The sequence below is a fragment of the Pseudopodoces humilis genome, chromosome 11, assembly GCF_049639895.1.
Source record: "Pseudopodoces humilis isolate 2021_Gansu_Grassland_sample_001 chromosome 11, ASM4963989v1, whole genome shotgun sequence".
Taxonomy (NCBI): domain Eukaryota; kingdom Metazoa; phylum Chordata; class Aves; order Passeriformes; family Paridae; genus Pseudopodoces; species Pseudopodoces humilis.
In genome coordinates, this window is record NC_142210.1 from 24,999,604 (window position 1) to 25,020,452 (window position 20,849).

At 40.2% G+C, this 20,849-nt stretch overlaps 1 protein-coding gene across 3 annotated transcripts; it reads right to left on the bottom strand.

Annotated features, from left to right (window-relative positions):
- Positions 1 to 528: 528 nt before the first annotated feature.
- On the bottom strand, positions 529 to 20,056 carry RNF13 (ring finger protein 13). 3 transcript variants are annotated; one of them, XM_005525157.3, is made up of 10 exons: positions 19,952 to 20,056; positions 16,570 to 16,696; positions 13,694 to 13,774; positions 9,364 to 9,489; positions 7,904 to 7,991; positions 6,079 to 6,169; positions 5,469 to 5,574; positions 3,710 to 3,803; positions 3,255 to 3,335; positions 529 to 1,987 (listed from the first exon to the last, which is right to left on the bottom strand). In XM_005525157.3, the coding sequence occupies exons 2-10, from the start codon at positions 16,681 to 16,683 to the stop codon at positions 1,623 to 1,625; spliced, it is 1,146 nt and encodes a 381-aa protein (XP_005525214.1). In that variant the 5' UTR covers positions 16,684 to 16,696; positions 19,952 to 20,056; the 3' UTR covers positions 529 to 1,622. The 3 variants fall into 3 exon arrangements, with proteins under 3 accessions (XP_005525214.1, XP_014109924.1, XP_014109925.1); XM_014254449.2 differs by having other exon boundaries at positions 19,921 to 20,045; XM_014254450.2 differs by lacking the exon at positions 19,952 to 20,056 and adding an exon at positions 19,471 to 19,591.
- Between the last annotated feature and the right edge of the window lie 793 nt (positions 20,057 to 20,849).

The window sequence follows — 20,849 nt, forward strand, 5'->3', positions numbered from 1 at the left end:
ATGGCTGCTGGCAGCAGTGGTTTGGACATGAATCACCCTTTCATTATTATCCTTCTACTGTGCCTCACTGTGCAAAATAAACTTTCCCTGCTCTCAGCTAGGCCCAGGAAACAGATCTGCACTGCAGGGTGTGTGGCTGCATAGTGGTAGGTCCCAGTCACATCTGGGACCACCTCACCTGCCATCACCTGTCCAGGGTTCCAGCACTGGGCTGTGGCTCTGCAGGTGCTACCAGCTGGGTAGGAATTGTTCAGAGCACCCTAGTCCTCCTTCATACTCCCCACGCAAACTACAGACTCCTCCAGTCCAAACTCCTCAAGCTAGAAGTGAACAAAAATGAAGGTTTTCTGCATAGCTCAGATCCCTGCACCAGTCACTGCAACTCCTTGTACTGTGACTGACAGTACGATGCAGGAAACATCTGCTCGGGATCCCAACAGTTCCATGTTCTGCACCTTCACCCTCAGTAGCAGAGGCAACTACTCAAGGTCTCAAGTGATGCAAAAGTTCAATAAACTCCTTTCAATATTTAAAGTGGAAAACATGTTTATTAACATTCTTTCAAGCTTTCCTTAGTCAAGGCCATATAAAAAATCTCCATTTGAGTATATGCATGGTTTTACTTTCTACATAGTTACAGAGGTATTATATAGAATCTACCTTCTTTTGTGATACACTGGTAAGTACTGAGTTCTGTGAGACAGGTGTAAGCACTTGTTTTCAAATCAGGTATTTGAAAAGAACAATTTTTTATATACAGTTTAGCAGAGTAATGCAGCATAAAATGCTCTTAGTAAGAGGTATATGAGCCAAGGATCAATAGAATACTTACCCTAAACTTCTTTTTCTGTGTGGAACAAAACCTCTGTCTCAGCTGTCTCCCAACTCCCACCTCCTCACTGGAAACCAGACGATGAAGCAGTAGCAAGGAGGGACAATTAGTGTGCTTTTGGTGGACCTGACCTTGTGAATTTCTCAAAACTAAACACAGATTAAGTTTCCTTATCCTGGGAATTGCTCAATGGAACTGCTTAAACTCAGCTACCACGGCAAACTCCAAAAGATTATTTAGAATCACTGCTTTGAAATAAAAGTGGAATTTCTTCTGCTTTGTTATGACATACCAGGACATAGAATATTGATCTGTTCTACATTTTCCGTTCAGCAGTGGTGACAATTTTTAGGAAAACTATACAAACATGCAAATACAGTTTTTGTTGGGCCTAAGGGGTAACACATATCTACATGTAATAAATATTGCTCTCAGGATGACCCAGTTGTAGCTACAAAACGGAAATAAAAGTATTTCCAGAGAAATCCCGTTTCAACAAGGGACATTTAGCATTTCTGCTATATTTCTATTGATACAAACTATTCTCATTATTCATTAGCATAGTGAAGTCCAGTAAAACTGTTGGTTTTGAGAAAACAGAATGTGTCACTTAATACCTGAATCAAAAATAAATCTACCTGTAATGATTTAACCAGAGTACTACTACATGAACTGCTGTGCCTATCAAACAAACCAAATGGATTACAGATTAAAACAGATTCCCTATGCAAAGGTTTGTAAATAGCCTTAAGAACCCTTTTGTTCATACACCTATGGGTCATTAGTAGTCTCAGACAGTGTTTGCCACTCTGTACTCCCTGTCCTCACTGGGCTGCAGCTGAACCACTACACTTTCTTCATTCATCCCATTTTCCGCATCACTGCTATCAACGTTGTCATTGTCATCCTCCTCATACTCCGAGGACTCGGTCATGTTCTGATGGGAATGGGACTCTGACAGAGCCCCGAAAGACTGTGTGCTGACCGAGGCCAAAGGTCTGAGCAGAGGAGTGTTCTCAGACACTTCATTCTCCTCTTGGCTGCTGTCTGTCTCCGAGTCAGAGTCCCCCTGGGAAGGGACCACTTTCTGCTTACACACAGGACAGGTTTTCTTTGTTTTAGTCAGCCACGGATCCACACACTTGCAGTGATATGCTGTTAGAAAACAAAATACAGGGACATCATTATAATAATGAAAAGGACAGGGAAATCTGCTAAAACATGTTTCTGTTCAGTGACACAGGAGAATTTCAGAATGTAGCTCACAGAGAATTTTAGTCCCAAATTTCTTGGCACGTAGCCTGTACAAAACACCTGATGGCTTAGGATCTCGGTCACTTGGGTATATGCAATGAATGCCTGTGTTCTCTATTGAGTAAATGACAGCAGTAGTACAACAGGCCACATCTGACAAACCTTAAAGCTTTTTGAGCAATTCCAGCCACTTTGCAGCAGGCATGCCCACCATCACCATCCTCACATTGCCTCTCACCTCCACACTAACATGTATCAAAGCACCTCATCACTGCATGACATTTCCACATGATTTAGTGGATCTTAAATGACGTCTGCAATTGGCACTGCAACTAGACTGGCTGTGTTTAAAATAAAGTATTTGTCTTACTTATATTAAAAAATCAGTTCTTCTTAGTAAGAGAGACTTCTACTTAGCATTTACACGGGCCAGCAATGCCATGCTTAATACCTGGTCAAGCACACTGGAAACATGTTCTCCACATGAACTGATGGTGGTGGGTGGTGGTGGTCAATTTAAGTTCCCTCTGTTGTCCCCCACTGGGAGAGCTGCCATGGACTTGTTCTTTCTCTTCTGAGAACTCTTGTTTGTCAGCCTAGCTTGCAATTGGTTTTATGAGTGAGGTTCTAAAAAGCTCAGCTTGTCACCTGCTATGCCGGCTGTGTATAGAAGGCAGTAATACCTCTGCAGTGGGCTGGACTTGAGAAAGACTGTCACAGGGAAAATATTTCACTAGCTGACTTCCAAGTGCAGTCAGACAGTGGTGTGCATGGCTGCAGACTCAGGACAGACCCATCCCTTCAGCTGCATCTCTAAGTCACCAGGAGCTTAATTAAGTTTAGTGGTTTATTTGTCTCAGGGATAGTGAAGGCCTATTTTTGAAATGTAGAAGTATTACAGTAAACATGGGTATTCAGGGGACAGCATCAAGCCCAGATTTTCTTTCATGTGTACATCCAAGGAAAAATGAAAAGTGGGAATGCTAGCTTTTTAGCTTTTAAAAAAGAGAAAGCAAGCTTTCACTTTTCCCACTTTGTACATTCATTCTTGCGTATTAGCAAAAAGGAATTTTATAAATCACTTACTAAACATATATGCTGTAGGTTTTGGACAGTGTTTTGGAAAGCTGTTTTAATCTAAATTCAAACCTAAAATACAGCTGCTTACCATGAGAGCATGGAAGGATCCTGAGCTTGTCTCCATCCTCATATTCATCCAGACAGATGGCACACACATCGTATTCATCTCCTACAGCACATAACTGAGAATTAGTTTGACTTTAAAGGACTTGCAGCAGCCCCTCCTGACACATACACGTAATCAATATTGCTTGGGAATATAAATATTGGGAATTGAAGAATTTTCATGCAATTTCTGCACTGATTTGTTTTAAGAAATGTTTTAATGCTCAGCCACAATCTGAGTCACATTAAAGAAGTGTTAGAACTCCTCTATTTCAGTGGGAACAGGGTCAAGCCATATTTGCCAAAGTACGCTTTCACTCAAAACTCTTCTATTTCAAGTGTACTCAAAATTATCTCTTAATACCTCTTTGATTTACAAGGTTTTTGGTGTTAAAAACAATAATGTCCAAAGGGTTAGACAAAGAATGATCAACTTGCCTTTCTTAAACTTATGTATGGGAAGTTTCTTAAGCTGATCCTTCCTAAGCCGATTCCTTCTTGCTCTGTGTCTGTCCTGAACAAATTTTGTTATCTAAAAACAGACAAGATAACATGAACAGTAAGTTACAAAATAAAAGAACAACAAAAGGTTTGGTTAATGAAGCTTTGCAGTAAGTTGGTCAAAAGGGAACCCCAGCTAACACAGAATAACCTCTTCCTTGTCTGAACACAAGGATGAAACCAAACAAGCCTAAAGGATACTCTACATGAACATGGCCCTTGGAACTGAGAATACAGAAGAGTTTTTTTGAGCGGAAACAAAAAGGTATGTATACTACATAAAAAAATGGCCACTGCTGCAATCCTCTACCGAGGCCTGTGAAAAGCAGGAAGCATACTGCAGAACAAAACACAATTCAGAAAGTTTGAACGCTTTTTCTTTAGATTTAGATTATTACAGCTGTTTTAGAGGATTATTCCCACATTCATCAGAACTGTTTCCATATCATCTAAAGTAGTAGTTTGGGGAGTAAAGGGTTTACTTTGAGTCATTGTTACACGTTGTACTATGCCATACTAAGGTAACTCATTGAAAAAAATAACCGAGTAACATTAGTTGTACCAAGCTCTCTAAATAACTGTAACAAAGATTATATTTCCATTTTCTGAGTAGTCTCTAATGCTATTTCTGTTCAATTTCTAAATTTAGCACCTGTGGTATGACATTCTTTTCCAAATATGATGACAAACAAATAAATGAACAAAGGATATTTGAATCTAAACTGTTCTTTCAGACTTTCACCACAAATACAAATATAAACAAGTTGTAAGCACAAACGGAAGTTTTTCTGCTGTAATGCAGATCCTTAGTGACAATCAAGAGTCTCATGTGAAGCTCCTAGTTAAAAAAATGATTGTCTCAAAGAAGCTGGGACTGACTCAGAAAAGAATGAGGACCAAATCCAACCTGAAACTTCCCTGGGATCAACTTCAATTTCTTTAGGTGATCGTTCTGCTTTGTTTTCAGAGAGCTGCTACAATTGCAATTGTGCCCAGCATGCACAGGATTGTCAATGAAATATGTAACTTGCAGTGCAAAAAATACTAATACAGAAAAATATTTTAAGTAAGTGTTTATACAACAGTTGACGCATTACTTGCTTTTTATTAAAAGGTAAAATAATAAATTGGGCACAGATTACAAAAACTGGGATGCTAAATATCCTGAAATATGTAGTTATGCTACCTTACCATTTCAAGGAAAGATGTCCCAGCTGAGAACCCCTAGAGGCAATGCATGTGCTGAGATCAATGCTCTGTGCTTGCACACACGTAACTACACCTAAGTGCAGTAGAGAACACTGAGCCCTGCACCCTGGAGCAGGGGCTCCAACAATCAGTAAGTGTGGTAAGGCAGGATCTGCTCTCGGTGTACAAGAGCACAAGGAAAGGTCACTCTGCATGGGGCCAGAAAGCAAGCACTTGTGGAGTGTAAGAGTGGCAGTGAGGACAATTCCTATAAGCAGTTACACGCCAGGGAGAACATCCAAAAGGCTCCTGATATCCCTTTGACAAAACCCTGCACCTGCTTGTTTATTGAGAAACTAAATGATTACAGGTAAGCATGGTACATGTGCAGTACACCTAGCTTCACCCTTCCTCCACTCTATACCTTACTTTAACTTCAGTGTGTTTCAAATCATTCAGTTTCCTGATGATTTGAAAGAAAAAAATATTATTAAAAGAAGAAACTTACCATAAATATGACGATGAGAATAAGACAGATCCCTACTATTATTAGGAAAGGAATTAAGTAGTATTCCAAAGGAAGACTGAACTCTGGGATTAACACAACATGGCCACTGTGGGGAGGAAGAGATAACACTTTCTAAATTAATGAGAATTTAATGAACAAGTTGAAAAACAAATACAATTAAAAAAAAAAGTAAAACAAAAGATTGTCACACAACACACCCTACAGGAATCCTAACTGTGCACAACAATATTGAAAATTCAGTCCCTACCCATACAATATAAAGCTAATTAAATAAAAGGATAAAGCACTGTTTCTTAGAATATTTTTTGAGTTAAAACTATTTACTGACCTCAGTCAAATCTAGAGAAACAAGGAGAACCACCTCATAGTTGCTTTGACAGCAGAATGAAAAAATATAACATGACTATCAAAAGATACAGTGAAATCATTCTTATTCACTAAAGCCTTACAGGTTGCTCTCAGGCACAAAATTTCACCTGAAACACCTATAACCTCTGTCATCAAAACATCCTATTTTAAAACCATAAATAGTCAAAAGCGACAATGATCTAATGCAAGGAATAAGACAGCTGCATGTGAGTTAACCTACCCTTTTTCATAAGTAAACTCCTCTTTAAGCGAATTAGCTGACATCTCACCAATAAAGACAGAAGGAATGTCAATCTTCTTTAAAACCTCAACTGTATTAAAAAAAAAGAAGGAAAATAAAACTATTATTACGTGGACAATCAATGGGTACTCAAGATACAAGACCTGAACATTATGAGACTATCACAACTGGAAGACATTTTAACAGTGACATCCAGACCAACGCACATTCATGTTACAGCTTTACTTCATATAAGTACTATTATTTTTCCTACACAATTTCTAGGGAATTTATTTCAGGTAGAAAAATCAAAATTCCCAATGGAATAAAGGGAGCTTAAAACCAAAGTATGATCATAATTTTAACCAGAACACCATTCTTCACTCAGATTCAAGCAAGTCACATAATTCCAATGATTTCAAGAATTTCTGGCAACTTACATGATTTTGTGAACTGGTTCTATAAGTTTTAATTAATCTGTCTTCCCTTCTTTTCACCCCAAACATAAACAAACATACTGGAAACAACTGTGGCTAGATATAGTCAAAAAGAAGAAAGAAGAGAATTAACAAGTCCCTTTAACACCTTTATTTCAGTCTTAAGAAACTGGATGAACTGTTGTCTTTGCTGTTTACCAGTAAAGGCAGTAATAAATGAAAACTTACCGAAAGATAAATCCCATATTCTAGAAAACCTTCTCCTCAGCTTCACTTTATATTGATTTTCCCCCTAATACTTCACATTTGAGGCTCAAAATAATATTTTTGAGATTTCTGAGGTGAGTTTACTTCACCTCAAAGAAGTCAGGTTCCCCAAGGTAAAAGCACATGTGGCTGAATGTCAGCTCACACTATGAGGTTTGTGTTTGTTGTGGACTTGTTCTATGTTTTGGTTACTCAGTTAAACCTGAAGATAAGATTCACATGGGTTGAGAATTCATTAAACCCACTTTCACCTAAGTGCCCAGGCTACTCAGCTCCTATGTAGTTTGTAAAAATTCATTCCTAGTTTACTCAATGGCATTTCCACTGGAAAATAATTTTCTCCCTCTTATTTGTTTTCTTATTCCATTTTGAACAGGTTGAAAACTGAACAAAATAAAGAAATGCCACAAAGAAAGCAGTAGCAACACAAAGCACATACCACAGAACAAACCCAACATTCTGACTAGATTTCAAGATGTTCTGAACATATTCACTCCATGAAGGTTAAAATTGGAACAGCTAACACAAGAAACAAATAGTAAATGGTGCACTGGTCTCTAAATACTCTTTTTCCAACTGAAAAGAAGTGCACGTGATATGCTAGAATACATTTGTCCAGAGGAATAGGAAGATGCACCCACCAACAGTACAACAACAAACTGGAATGACTATCATGGATAAACTTCATTATCTAAAGTCTTTTCCAACCTAAATGGTTCTATGATTCTAAATACTAAAATGTCATAAAGTTTGATTTCCTGCCAAATATGTGTTTTCTCCTTTTTGTGTATTTCTACTTGACTAACAACACATCAGCTATTTTACACATCAGTAATATAAATCTAGCCCAGAACACCTGAACTAAAATTTGAAGGAAAACCAAAAGAAACATTCAGAGAAGGCACAACTCAACTCACTTGTTCTTATGCAAACATCTCCTGTTATCAAATCTTAAAAGCAGGAGGGTTTATCTAGGCTTTTTGTTTAGTTTGGTTTTGGTCTTTGTTCGTTTGTGGTGGTGGTTTTGTTGTTGAGGTTTTGAGGGGTTTTTGGTGGTGCTGCTGTTTCCAGTGGGTGAAATGATATTCAAACAGGAGAGAAGAAGTGATACCTGTACTTACTGTCGTTGGATCCCATGCTTATGAGGTCATCAGAATCAACATTGTGAACTATAGCTGCCTTGTATCCAGCTCTCTGGGCATTTAAGACCTGTAAGCCACACAAAATACTTACTGGAAAGACTATTGCTTCCAAATACAGTAGCCTGTCTGTGCTTTCTGAGTTAAGGTGGACTTTCACAAAGTGATTAATATGGACATAATTTGCACTTATAAACCATGTGTCACCATTCAAACCAAAATCATACCAAAATCATATTCTTACACTCAAGAAATGAGTGGGAACCCCCTTTTCTATCAACATTATACGAAATATAAAAGGTAACCAAAAATTCTTACATACAGAGCTAACACAACATAATCCTTAAAGGACTGACTATGGAAATCCCTCAGTGGCAATGTAGAAATCTCCCAATTTCAGACCTGTTCCTTTGACCATGTCTCCAGAAGAAATACTGTCCCGACAGTGTATAGACAACAATTAGACAGACAAAGCAGACATGAAAAAAAAGCCAGTAGCCATTTGCCCCGCTTTCTTTTCCCACTGAGCCATATGCACACACGGTGGCAGGATTCCCAGGACAGACTATGTGCCATTCCCGAGTCTGATGTGCAGGCAGTTTACATGCAGTGAACCTGTCTCTGCAGGTGGAATCCACAGTAAACACAGAATTTATATGTTTCAATCACCACATAACTGAACCTACCACATAGCAGCAAAAGCAAATACATTTGAATCTCCTTTTAGTTCACAAAGCTCAACAACAAACTGAAGAGCCCCGTTTTCCTTAAGACATCTTTAGGTGCCCCATTGTATGAGGTTAATTTTCAAGAAAACCATAGTCAAACACCAATCATTCTAATTTTGTATTTTTAAAACCACAGAATGTTAAGGGTTGGAAGGCACCTTAATTATCAAGTGGCTGGAGCATGTCTAGAGAAGGGAATGGAGCTGGGGAAGGGTCTGAAGCACAAGGAGTGGCTGAGGGAGCTTGGGTGGGGGTCAACCTGGAGAAAAGAAGGTTCAAGGGTGACCTTCTCACACTCTACAACTCCAACAGGAGGGTGCAGCCAGGTGGGGGTAGGGCTCTTGTCCCAGGCAACCATCAGTAAGACAAGGGGACATAGTCTTAAGCTGTACCAGGGAAGTTCAGGTTGGACATCAGGAAGAATTTCTTCACAGAAAGGGTGATAAAACATTGGAGATGGTAGGGTCTCCATCCCTGGAGGTGCTTAACAAAAGATTCGACATGGCACTCAGTGCTCTGGTGTAGTTGACATAGTGGTGTTTAGTCACAGGTAGGTCATTGGCTGGACTTGGTGAGCTCTGCTTTATCTGTCTGGAGACAAGAAAATTCTCCCTCCCCTTCAAATCAGTATCTATTCCACCATTAGCTATAGAAATTTTTCTGAAGCACCAGTAAACTCTTTGAAACAGAGGGTGTGGGGAAATGAAATCTTACCTTGACATCGAAGTTGCACTCCAGCCTTCGGATTAACACAATAAAAGCACCAGAGGAGTTGTCTCTCAGCGGAGGTGGGGCTATAGGCTCGCATGCATTCTCTGGTTTGGAATTTATCAGAAATCCCTAGAAAACAGGAGCAGAAAAAGAAGCTTCATTTCTCTTTAACAAAAGGATTGGTAGTCAAGTATATGGAAAAAATTCTGCATATTTTCATACAATAGCTAAACAAATTCTTATTATCAGCTCAGATCTATATCATAGTAAGATTCCTGCTACTTCCCTGACCACATATTTTAATTAATCAGAATTTTTATGTCTATTAAGAATTAGGAAGTTTAAAAGAAAACACAGTTTTTCTAATTCCATCATACTCATTCTCTGAAGTGTGTCCTAGTTTAGGACACATTACAGTGTAATTCAAGAAAAAAGATGGCATATGCTACATTAATATAGTGCAACTATTAGTCTAAGGCATATGGAGACTAATCAAGAAAACAGAAGTACAATGGCCTAAGAACCACAAACACAAACTCAGCACTTGCCAATTAACAACAGAACACAAGCAAAGTTCCATGTGTGACCCCAGCACTGACCTAGCATATAAAACAGTTGGTTTGCTATGGTAATCAAACATCACCCAATGAGCTACAGCTGAAAGCTTCAGGAAGGAGGAAGCTCTGGCAATATCAACTTTGAAGCAACCTGAGTTGTTTTTAGGTGGCTGAGATTGTGGCCTTCTGCTGGCAGTCTGTAGCCACTTACTATAGAATCTAACAGATTGTGTTTTACAACTTGCATACTAATAAATCTAAATCACAAGCACTGAAGGAGTATACTATTTTCATCCTATTGTAACAATTTGTAGCATTTTAAACAAGTAATTAAAATCTTAATGCAAAGAAAAAGTTTTAATATAATAGTCAGGTCTAAAACTCCATTTCTACACACGTGATGACAGCTACCTTAATTAAGACACAGAGCTGTCTAACAGTTAAAAAGGTCAGAAACAAAGCTCCTTATATCTATTTCTGGTGTATGAAATTGGCTCACTACTTGGGTAAATCACTTAATTACCCTCTGATTCTCAATATAGTCAATAAACAACTACATAGCTTTAACAAATCATCTCCCCATGACAACACCCACTGGGCATGGAAATGAAGCCTGCTTGAGGGACATTGCACAGAAATTCCTGATTTACAGGAATTTTTGCAGTACTTCATTACCCTTTGGGATTAAAAGGGCAACATGGAATTAAAGAGTAAGCCACCCTTCTTCCTTATCACCAGCTTCTTTTTTTTTGTGCAGTGGCTGCTCTCAACACTGCAACGTTAACAATGCTGCAGAGCCAGTTTTTGGGGCCATACAGGCTTACAGACAGAAGTAACAGGAATACAACTCCCTGCTCACATGGGCTATTCCTGGTCTCCATGGGATGTGATACAAACTCCCCCCGCCCAGAATTTGGAAGGTGGTCTGCCTAAATTTTTGTATAAGAATTCTAAGCTGTAAAAGCATACACATCTCAGTCATAAACCCTCATACACTGTTCAAAGGGGATGGCAAGACAAACAAATCACTGCCACACGACTGATTCCATGTAGCCACTTCCACAGTATAAAAAATTATGGAAGCCTGAACTTCCCACAAGCCCTAAACTGCCTGGATGGCCAGACACAACCTCCATTCTCATGGACAAGTGTTTCAATTGCTGGAGTGGAACACAAAATACATTTTATCCAAAATGAACAAACTTACTGACAGTGGCTTGTAGGGAAGTGACTATAAAGGGAACAAACAGTTCCTGTCACCGCAGAGCACCTCAGGCAAGGCAGTCAGAAAGAGAGAGCGTGCCCCTTGGTGTTGAACTCGGCACAGCACACCAAAAGGAAATCAGCTGCATAATCTCAGCAACAAACTCCCTCAGAGAATGCAAAGACTAGAACTAAACTGGATATTCATCTGGCTTTTAAGTACTTTTCTAAGTACTTAAACACCAGTTCACAGCATTAACATCACCATACGTAATCTATTTTAAAATTATTTACTTTCTACCTCCTCTGTCTTATATATTACAGAGATAAAAGAAATAAAAGCCTTCACACCACTTACTACTGCCACCAGTATGTCTGTACACCTCAGAAGAAGCCAGAAAGAGCAGAATGTGCCTTATCATTGCTGTCTAAGGAAGATGCATATATTTAACCTCTCACAGTTCCTTCCCATTTTACTTTCAACTTAATCTCTCTTCAGTTAACTTCCCTCAGTCCACCTACACGTCTTCCTGCGTTCCAAGTGAACATACTGACCACACTAAAGACATGAAAAGTAATTATCCTGCTATACAAAACATTCTTGCTGCTGTATTTCAGAAGACATTGGGTCTTCAGAATTTCTAACCCAATGCAAAATAATGGTAAAGCCTAACCTGTACTCCCATGGCCACATCCATCTTGGACAGTTTTTGCATATTAATTATTTCGCATGAAGTCAATACAGTTTTTCCCTTTCCAGTTCCATTAACATTTGCAAACCTTCACATCTTCTGCCTTCTCTAACACTAGGTGAATTTTAAAATTTCATATGGTATAATATTTATATGTTTTTCCATGTCAATGAAAATGGGAATAAGAAAATTAAAAAAAAATAGAGACACATGCATATTTTTTGCTAATTCAATAGATTAGCACTTCCTAGTGCCTTCTCCTGGTATTATTATGACCAGTTTTCAAGTCACGGCCCAGCATCTCTACCCCAACATGATGCTATTTCAAGAAGTAAAGACAGTCTAACAGGTAAGTATATGTGTATCTGCATTTTCCACACTTATTGATACAGAGTAAAATAAAAGAGCATGACTGCAACCCACACTTTAAGGGACACACTGGGAGAATGTGTCACCTGCTATGGGGTGTGGACTGCAATTGAAATGAAACCATGTAAGGAAAGGGATCAATCACAATCCCCGCCCTCAATCCCAGCACCAGGCATAGTGCACATGCACCACAGCAGAGCTGCAGCCCCCGAGTTTCTCCATTCTGCTGCTTGAGCAATGCAACAAGAGTAGCAAACAGACAACAGTTGTAACTTCCCAAAAAACTGAGCTACAGTTGCTTTACTCAGCATACTTAACCTGGGCCACACAAAAGGAAATAATCTCTCTTGCTGCTCCACCCTTCACAGTGTGAAAGGTCTTCTCAGTGCAGGACTGTACAGAGACAGTGAATCTTCCAAATGTTTTTCAAAAAATTGAATCAGACAAAATTAAGTCTGGCATCTGCTGAGTCCAGTGCAAGGTAAATGACATCATGTATCAGTCTTGCCACCAAACACAGAAAACAGTGGTCTACCAACCTTCTCTTAGATTTCCATTATTTTCCTATTTTTTATTTATTTGTTAAAAACCTCAGCAAATTCTCCTTAAGCAGACAAAGATTACCAAAATTCTCTTCTTATGAGAAGAATTTGCCTATTCACAGGCAACATCATATCTTTTGCACATTTGTTTTGTTTGAGCAGTTGATTAATAATTTCTGTCTTTATTTTTCCTTAGTACTACATTCCTTTCATTTTTACCTTTTTTTAGCTTACAGAGGAAACATTCAGCATATTCAGTTCTCTTTAAATACACTCAACATTCAAATTTGATCTAGCACTTCCCAATCAAATCTGCTTTTATCTCGAACCCTCTGTGCCCCACATTGGGTGCCAAAAAGGATTGTGGGGGTTTTACCCCATCCAGCCCTCAAGCCCCACGCAGCCACTCACTCACTCCCCCACCAGCAGGATCAGGGAGGGAACTGCAGGGGTAGGAAATGAAGAACTTGTGGGTTGAGACAAAGACAGGTTAATAAGAAAAGCAAAAGCCACACACGCGCGCCAAGGAAAACAAAGAATGAATTCACTTCCTCCAGAGGCAGGCAGGTGTTCAGCCACCTCCAGGAGGGCGGGGTCCCATCACACACAGCAGTGACTTGGGAAGACAAACACCGTACTCAAAAGTCCCCCTCCCTTTCTCTTCCTTCCCCTTTATACACTTTATACACTGAGCATGATGTCACACGGTCTGGAATATCCCTTTGATCATTTTGGGTCCTCTGTCCTGGCTGTGTCTTCTCCCAGCCTGCCACGCACTCCCAACTTCCTCACCAGCAGGAGGAACCCAAAAGGCCTTGGCTATGCCAGCAATAACAAAACCATCTCTGAATTATCAGCTGGGTTCTACGCAAATCCAAACCACAGCCCCACACCAGGCACTGGGAAAAAAAACAAACTCCAGCCCAGCTTAAACTGGCACAATATATATATATATATTTTTTTTTTTTACCTTCAAGCCTTCTGCTGGAAGTCTATAGCCAAATCTAGCAGGTAAATCATCAAAAGTCCGGGTTCCATTTTCAAGGTTATACTAAGAGAAATACATTTAAAAAAAAATTAGGTTTGCAACAAGACAGAAATAGTTAACAAGTATAAACTAAACCAAACATCACTATGTATTTTTATAGATTAAAATATTTATCAGACATAGGACATCTTGTGACTATGTCAATGAAATCACAAAATTGCTTATTCCACCTGTCTTCTGCTCACACGTTGACATCATTCTTTTCTTATCTAGCTGTCAATACAATAAAGTAATAGATATTTTGTTGAACTATTTCTACAGTAAATCTTTCTTTCTACTGTCTAAAATTCAAATACCATCATTTGTGCAGAACAGAAACTTCAAACAAACCTAGCAAATAAAAATATGAAGAGCTGGGATGTTTGGATGTAGAGTTTTTGTTGTATGGTAGTGGTGGATGTTTTGCCCTTGGTAGTGGTTTGGATGTTTTAATTCGTGTACAGGGAAAAACAGCTTTTAAGAGGTGTTTTACTGTAGATAAAGAATAGCCTCCATATGCTATCCCCTCCCAATTCCCTGCTGTACATTCCGATTAGTAGCTGAAAAGTATCTCTACTGTTTTGTTTTGATAATAACTATGAGCTTTCATTTTAAAACAGAGGAATATTGTAAAAGACCTTAAATCTGTGCAAGCTTTGCTTCCCCTTTCTTTGTTCCTCTTCTCTGGCTGTATAAAATGCCTGACCAACACAGAATTCATACAGAAAAAAGTGCTGTGTACATATGGCATATTTTTTTCATTTAAAAAAGAGAGTTTCCTACAAAAGTTGTTAACTCTACAGTTAACAGACTTGAATGTGCATCGGTTGTTCAATTAAACTATTCATCACATCTGTCACACAGAACAGCCAAGCATGGATCGTGTTTGCTTTGGAGGGATGTTTCCTACCAGACAGGCTTAGACAGGGTTGCTCTGTCTATAGCTCAGAGAAAAACACTGCCATGACTTATGTGAACCCTTCCAAAGGAGCAATGCTGGGAAGGCGCTTTCTTCCCACAGACTTTGAGGGAAAACAGGTAGGAATGGAGCCAAATTTCAAGGAAGCTTCTTTGTTCTGTGTAACCAATGTGCCCCACACAATCTCTCCTCCTGACCTTCCACCACAGAGAGCACCAGTGCACCACCTTCCTCCATCCACCTTCTTCTAAACGTCCTGAGCTCAGGCTACTGTCAGTTTGCCCTTTAATCACTTGACAAGCCCCAGCTTAAGCCAGGAGTTTGACACAAACCTATTTCTTTTTACCCCTTTCAAAAAAAATAACCAATCCTGTCTCACATGCACCTAAACAGCACTTTACACAGACATGATCCTTTAAGGCTGCAACTATATGAGAACACAGAAGCATAAAACCGCTCCTAAATTAAAAGGGAAAAGAAGAATTTCTTTCCTTGGTAAACCCAAAACTTTGGCCAGTTTTGCTAAAAAATGGGTAATCATTAAATGGTAAAATCTCTCAAGACTGTGATCTGTACACCAGCAATTCCATGTCACAGTGCAAATATTCCCTCTTCTGAGCATCTTTTAAGCATTCCACTGGCTCCTTTGTGTAGCAGTTTAGTATCTAGTTCATCACGTCATTTCTTACTTCTAGATATTCTCAGAATAAATCTGCAACTTCCAAATATCCAAGAATAAAAGATGCTTCATTTTTATATGGAATTATTTTAGAATACTACACACAAAGCTTAAATAGAAAAAAAAATCAAACTAAACTTCCAAAGTGCCCTATTTTTCTTATTTGAGGTTGGGATGGGTTGTTTCTTTTAAATAACTTTTCTAAAAGAGGAAGAAGCAAGAAAGAATTAGGTTTTTGTGAAAAGAGGAAGCACAGGCTTGGTGACAGAGCAAAAGGGGTCAAAGGGAAATCATGTTTATAGTAAAAAGCCTAAAATTTCACAATAAAATGGTGATCTCAGTGCCATAATTAAGCAATGTATGTCTGCATTGATTCTTTATATTTTTTTCTACTGAAAGTATTTATAGAATAGTGACAACCTGAAAATCCAAATGCCATACTTTAGTATTCATCAACCCTGCTTTATCACAAAAAACTTTTAAGTATTTTTAATTTAAAATTTGTGTCTGAGAGTTTGTCACTCTCTTCTCCAAAACTGATATGACATTAACAACTCTCTCCATATCACTGGAACAAGAAGGAGGCTACAGTAATTAGGTTTAATTATCTCAGTAGCATAAGCTCTATCCTACAAAGACATTTTATAACTTCCCCCTTAAAAGGCCACAATATATCAAAGTGGTAATAAGCGGCACAACAACAGCTTTTACCACTTATCTATGTTCATTATACTGTTTATTATTTTCCTTTATGATAGCAGATATTTTCAGCTATTTTAAAACTGTGTTTAGGTGTAAAAAAACCCATTATTGACAAGGCCCCCCACCCACATTAATAAATTACATTAGTCACAGAAGATTACTTAAATCCAGTAACCCTCCAAAACAGCACCCATCACCAAAACTTAACCTGCTGTCTAAACCAAAGAATGGAATTAACAGGGTTATAACATGCTAAATGACATCTGGTCAGAATGGAACTTTGTAAATGACTAAGGGAATTAGGTGCTTTCACCATCACAGTACCTGAGCACATACCATCCATAAACTCACTTGAAAATATACAATTTATTGTTTATTGAAGTAAACTGTTATGGCAGTTCCATTCCAAGCAATCTGCTATAGCATTTATTGTATTAACTGATTCTTAATAGAATAGCTGAAGAGATTATTCCATTTTATAGAGATTTCATCCATGTAGAAAAATATTATTATACTTACTGCTAAAATGTCTGCCTCCACAGGTAAAAGATTCAGGAAGGCAAATAACTGTACAGTCACAATAGTGTATATCTGAGTGGCAGACAACATCAGCATTCCTATTGACAACAGCATATTTATTCAATACCTGCAAAAAAAGAATCAGAGTCAAGGCACATAACAAACACTTTTCTGTGTCATTTTACAGAACTCTTAGTCACTTAGAACTTTTCTGCTGAGGAAGTATGCAAAATGTTCTTCAATCTATACCTTTGAGAAACAAGCAATCTTAAAGTTATGATTATTTTAGAAGTTCCTTTTGCTAGAAGAATGTCCCTCCATGGGAGTAACAGCCTGCATAAACTTAAAAAATTGTAAGAGCAAGACTTCAAAAGGCTTTAGGCACCATAAAGCAATGCAAGGGGAACAAAGGGATGGTCATTCACACTATAGTAATCATCCTTAGCCACTTCATTTTAAACTTCCCTTCTTCCAGCATAAATCCAAATCAGCAAAATTCCTGATGTACCTTCAACAATTCCACTAAAAATATGTATTCCAAAAATACACTTGCAAAAGCAATGTGATACCAACTTGGAAGAACTTCAGATTTCACTGAGGCTTAGCTACAACACGACTGTGGGCAGGAAACCTCTTAAGAACACACAAAAGCACAAAGTATCTTATGCCCTTGATAAAAGCACACATCTACACACGATCAAGTTAGAGAACCCAACATTCAGAATTTAATTATATGTGACCCAACACACCTCATACTCATGAGTATGAAACAAGAACCAAGAAAGTGCAACATTCAGCAGGAAATCTAACCACTTTCACTCCTGAATATAAGAGAATTGTATGGTCCACAGATCTCTAAGTCTCTCTAGAGATTCTACCAGTCTCAAAGTAAGAAATTACTGGAAATTACATAAAATAGTCAGAACACAAAACAATAGAATGGGTCCATTTCTGGGTCCAACACAGCTATAAAAATTAAAATAATTAACAGACAAGTTTTAAAAGTGGACAGTATGCACTTTATAATATAATTATCTGAACATCTGGATCTCCTCTAACTTCTTTTACTGGAGTAATTTAAAGCACTTGACAAAAAACTCAATTAGGTCATCCAAAATACTTGTTGAAACAATTTTTTGTTGAAAATCTCCAAACTGTGGATTCTTATATAAATGGTTTCATGCAAATTTGTTTTCATTTGACTGTAGATATTTCTTCTGAAACCTGCTGACTTAACTGACACATCACAGCCAACACTACTACTTCCTTTTTCGCAACCAAGAAACACCTAAGAATTCCTGTCCTTCTGACCTATCCTCCATTGGTTTTTCAAGCAAAAAGCATAGTCCCATGACATGAGGTTCTCTAGGTTAATTAAAGCAAATACCAGAGAGATACACTTGATTTAACCTAACATGAAGGTAATTAGAATTTATTATTACTATTTGGAGAAAACAACTGATATTTTCAAAAACCGTTCTCATTATTCTAACTTGGTCAGAATCAGACATATAATGCTTTGTGAAACTTTCAACTGGATCACAGAAATGAAGTTACACTCACAGGAAAAAAATGGTAGTGAGTTACAAAAATTACAAAACTAATGAACTCTTATTACTAAATTAGGATTTATCAACCTCTCTCATCACCCTACCCTAAAAAAGAGAACATCAGTGAAACAGGAAGGATAAGAGAACCATTGTTTCAAACATACAGCCATTTTTACTGACAGAAACAACAATACACTTGAAGTTATCACAGCACTTTAACCAATACAGTAAATTCAGCACAGAAAAAAGCAGTAAAAGAGTATTAAGCAAGGTTAGAAAACACGAGAATTAAAGTGGTCCTTGTAAACAAGATGTATACACAGTGCACTTGTCCCTGTCAAAGTTACATACAAAATCTCTGCTCAGGATCTTATGCCTCAAATGCAAGCCAAAAAGCCTTACAATTCCTGAAATTCCATGGCTCTTTGGACAGCATGACTCTCTCAGCTGAGGGAAGCAGCTCAGAGCACACAGAAATGCAGGTGTGTGGAAAAGAGCTATATTGTAAACCAAACAAAACAAGTTAAACCTGACTGCAGTAATCTTCCGCACTTTACACCTGATTTACCAGCGTGTATAGACAAAGTCGTCCTTAAATAACTTCCAACATTTCTTCTCACTCTCCATGCTAGAATTAACAAACTGAACTATGCCTGTGGTGCTGCATCCCTCTGTCACGAGGCTGAACAGGACAGAAATGAGGAGAGGAAAACTTGGGGTGTGCTGGACCAGCACAGTTACGAGCAGCAAGACACCCCTGCAGTAAACACACTAAGCATGTTTAAGATAGAGGTCACAAAGGTGCTACACTTTCACAGCTTTTGGCAAATATTCACAGATCAAGGTTCAGAAACTACACCTAAATATGAAATTTGCAAATATTTGTATCCCAATCCACTCAAAATGTGTTTCAAAGCACAGTACAACACAAAGCAATTCCATGTTCGCACAACGTTATGTTTACATTTTAACTCTCTTAATGAAAGTCCCACTCCCACTCCTGAAAAAAAAATAACTTGTACATCGGTATGAAACAAACCTAAATTCTATTATTTCAAATCCAAGTGAGGTTATAAATCTTACAGTGATCACCAAAAAAATATGAACATATAGAAACTTTGTGACAAATTCCAAATATTTTGGTCGATTTGGCTGCACCTTCCAAAAATCTCACAAGCAAAGGATGAAGAAAAACTAGACAACTAATACGAGTAATTTTCATTCCTATCCTCTATTCCCCCCATATCTGAATTCTTGCATTTTGATGCCATCGTATCATTAATGACATAATCTCCACCTCAGATCTGACACAAAACTGGACACAGACGCACGCAAAGATCACCATTCACACCTGTTAAGATGCAGGAACAATTCCTCTCAATTAATTTTAACGTTTTTACAACTTTCCGCCAGTCAGACTCCACGCTGCTCATCGTGCAAGCCCAAGCAGCACCTCGCAGCACAGCCAGTGTCAAGAACCACACACCCGGCAGAAGCGAACAGCGCGACCAGGGGTCGAGCTTTCACCGGGCCAAAAGCGACGCGCGGGGAGCTCGCCAGAGGTCTCCGCTCCGCTTTGCACATCTCCCTCCCGCAGTCCCGGGAAGTCGCAGGACCGCGGCCGCTCCAGCCGGGCTCAGCCCCGGCTGGGCCTAATCCGCCCACGGAACCGAGCCCCGCCTCGCCACTCCAAGGGTGGAGGCGAATAAGCACTACGCAATGGAGCGCCAGGCCCTTAAGTGCTCAGCCGCCGCACGGCCGGAGCGCCCAGGGAGCCTAGCGGACCCGCCACAATGCTCACCTGCGGCCCGCGGGACCCGCCCCGCGCTCACCTGCCGCCCGCGGTCCCGCGGTCCCCGGGCGGCCTAGGCCGACGCCATAGCGCGCTCCGTGCGATCCGCGCCCGCGCCGGAAGTCCCGCCTGCCGCGGCGGGCGGTGGCTCGGGGTCGCCCATTGGCTACATGGGCTGTCACTCAGCTGCAGCCCGGCGGGGGCGTGGCTCCGCACGGGCTCCCGCCCCGCCGCCAGGGGGCGCGCGGCGACCCCGGGGCCAAAGCCGAGCCCCCAGGAGCGCCTCGCACATCTGGGGCACATCTGGGGCACATCTGGGGCACATCTGGGGCACGGCTGGGGCACGGCTGGGGCACAGCTGGGGCACATCTGGGGCACGGCTGGGGCACGGCTGGGGCACATCTGGGGCACGGCTGGGGCACATCTGGGGCACGGCTGGGGCACAGCTGGGGCACATCTGGGGCACATCTGGGGCACATCTGGGGCACGGCTGGGGCACGGCTGGGGCACAGCTGGGGCACAGCTGGGGCACGGCTGGGGCACATCTGGGGCATGGCTGGGGCACATCTGGGGCACGGCTGGGGCACGGCTGGGGCACGGCTGGGGCACATCTGGGGCACGGCTGGGGCACATCTGGGACACATCTGGGGCATATCTGGGGCACGGCTGGGGCACGGCTGGGGCACATCTGGGGCACGGCTGGGGCACATCTGGGACACATCTGGGGCATATCTGGGGCACGGCTGGGGCACGGCGGGGGCACACGTCCTGCGAGGGCAGGAGGCAGTACATGCCTGTAATTCCACTGATGTATGGATGTGTATGTGGAGTTCATAGGGCTGGAGGATGTCTTGTCCTAAACAGCAAAGCCAAACTCTTGGTCGAGAGAGGCGGAGACAAATAACCTGAGGGTAAGGACTCCCACCAGCTTCACAGGA

Excerpts from the sequence above, each read along its gene's own strand:
- RNF13 (XM_005525157.3), bottom strand. The coding sequence starts at position 16,683 with ATGCTGTTGTCAATAGGAATGCTGATGTTGTCTGCCACTCAGATATAC. Across the intron at positions 9,490-13,693 it reads TTCCAGCAGAAGGCTTGAAG|GGATTTCTGATAAATTCCAA; the intron begins GTAAAAAAAAAA and ends CCTGTTTTCTAG. Across the intron at positions 3,804-5,468 it reads TTCTCATCGTCATATTTATG|ATAACAAAATTTGTTCAGGA; the intron begins GTAAGTTTCTTC and ends GTCTGTTTTTAG.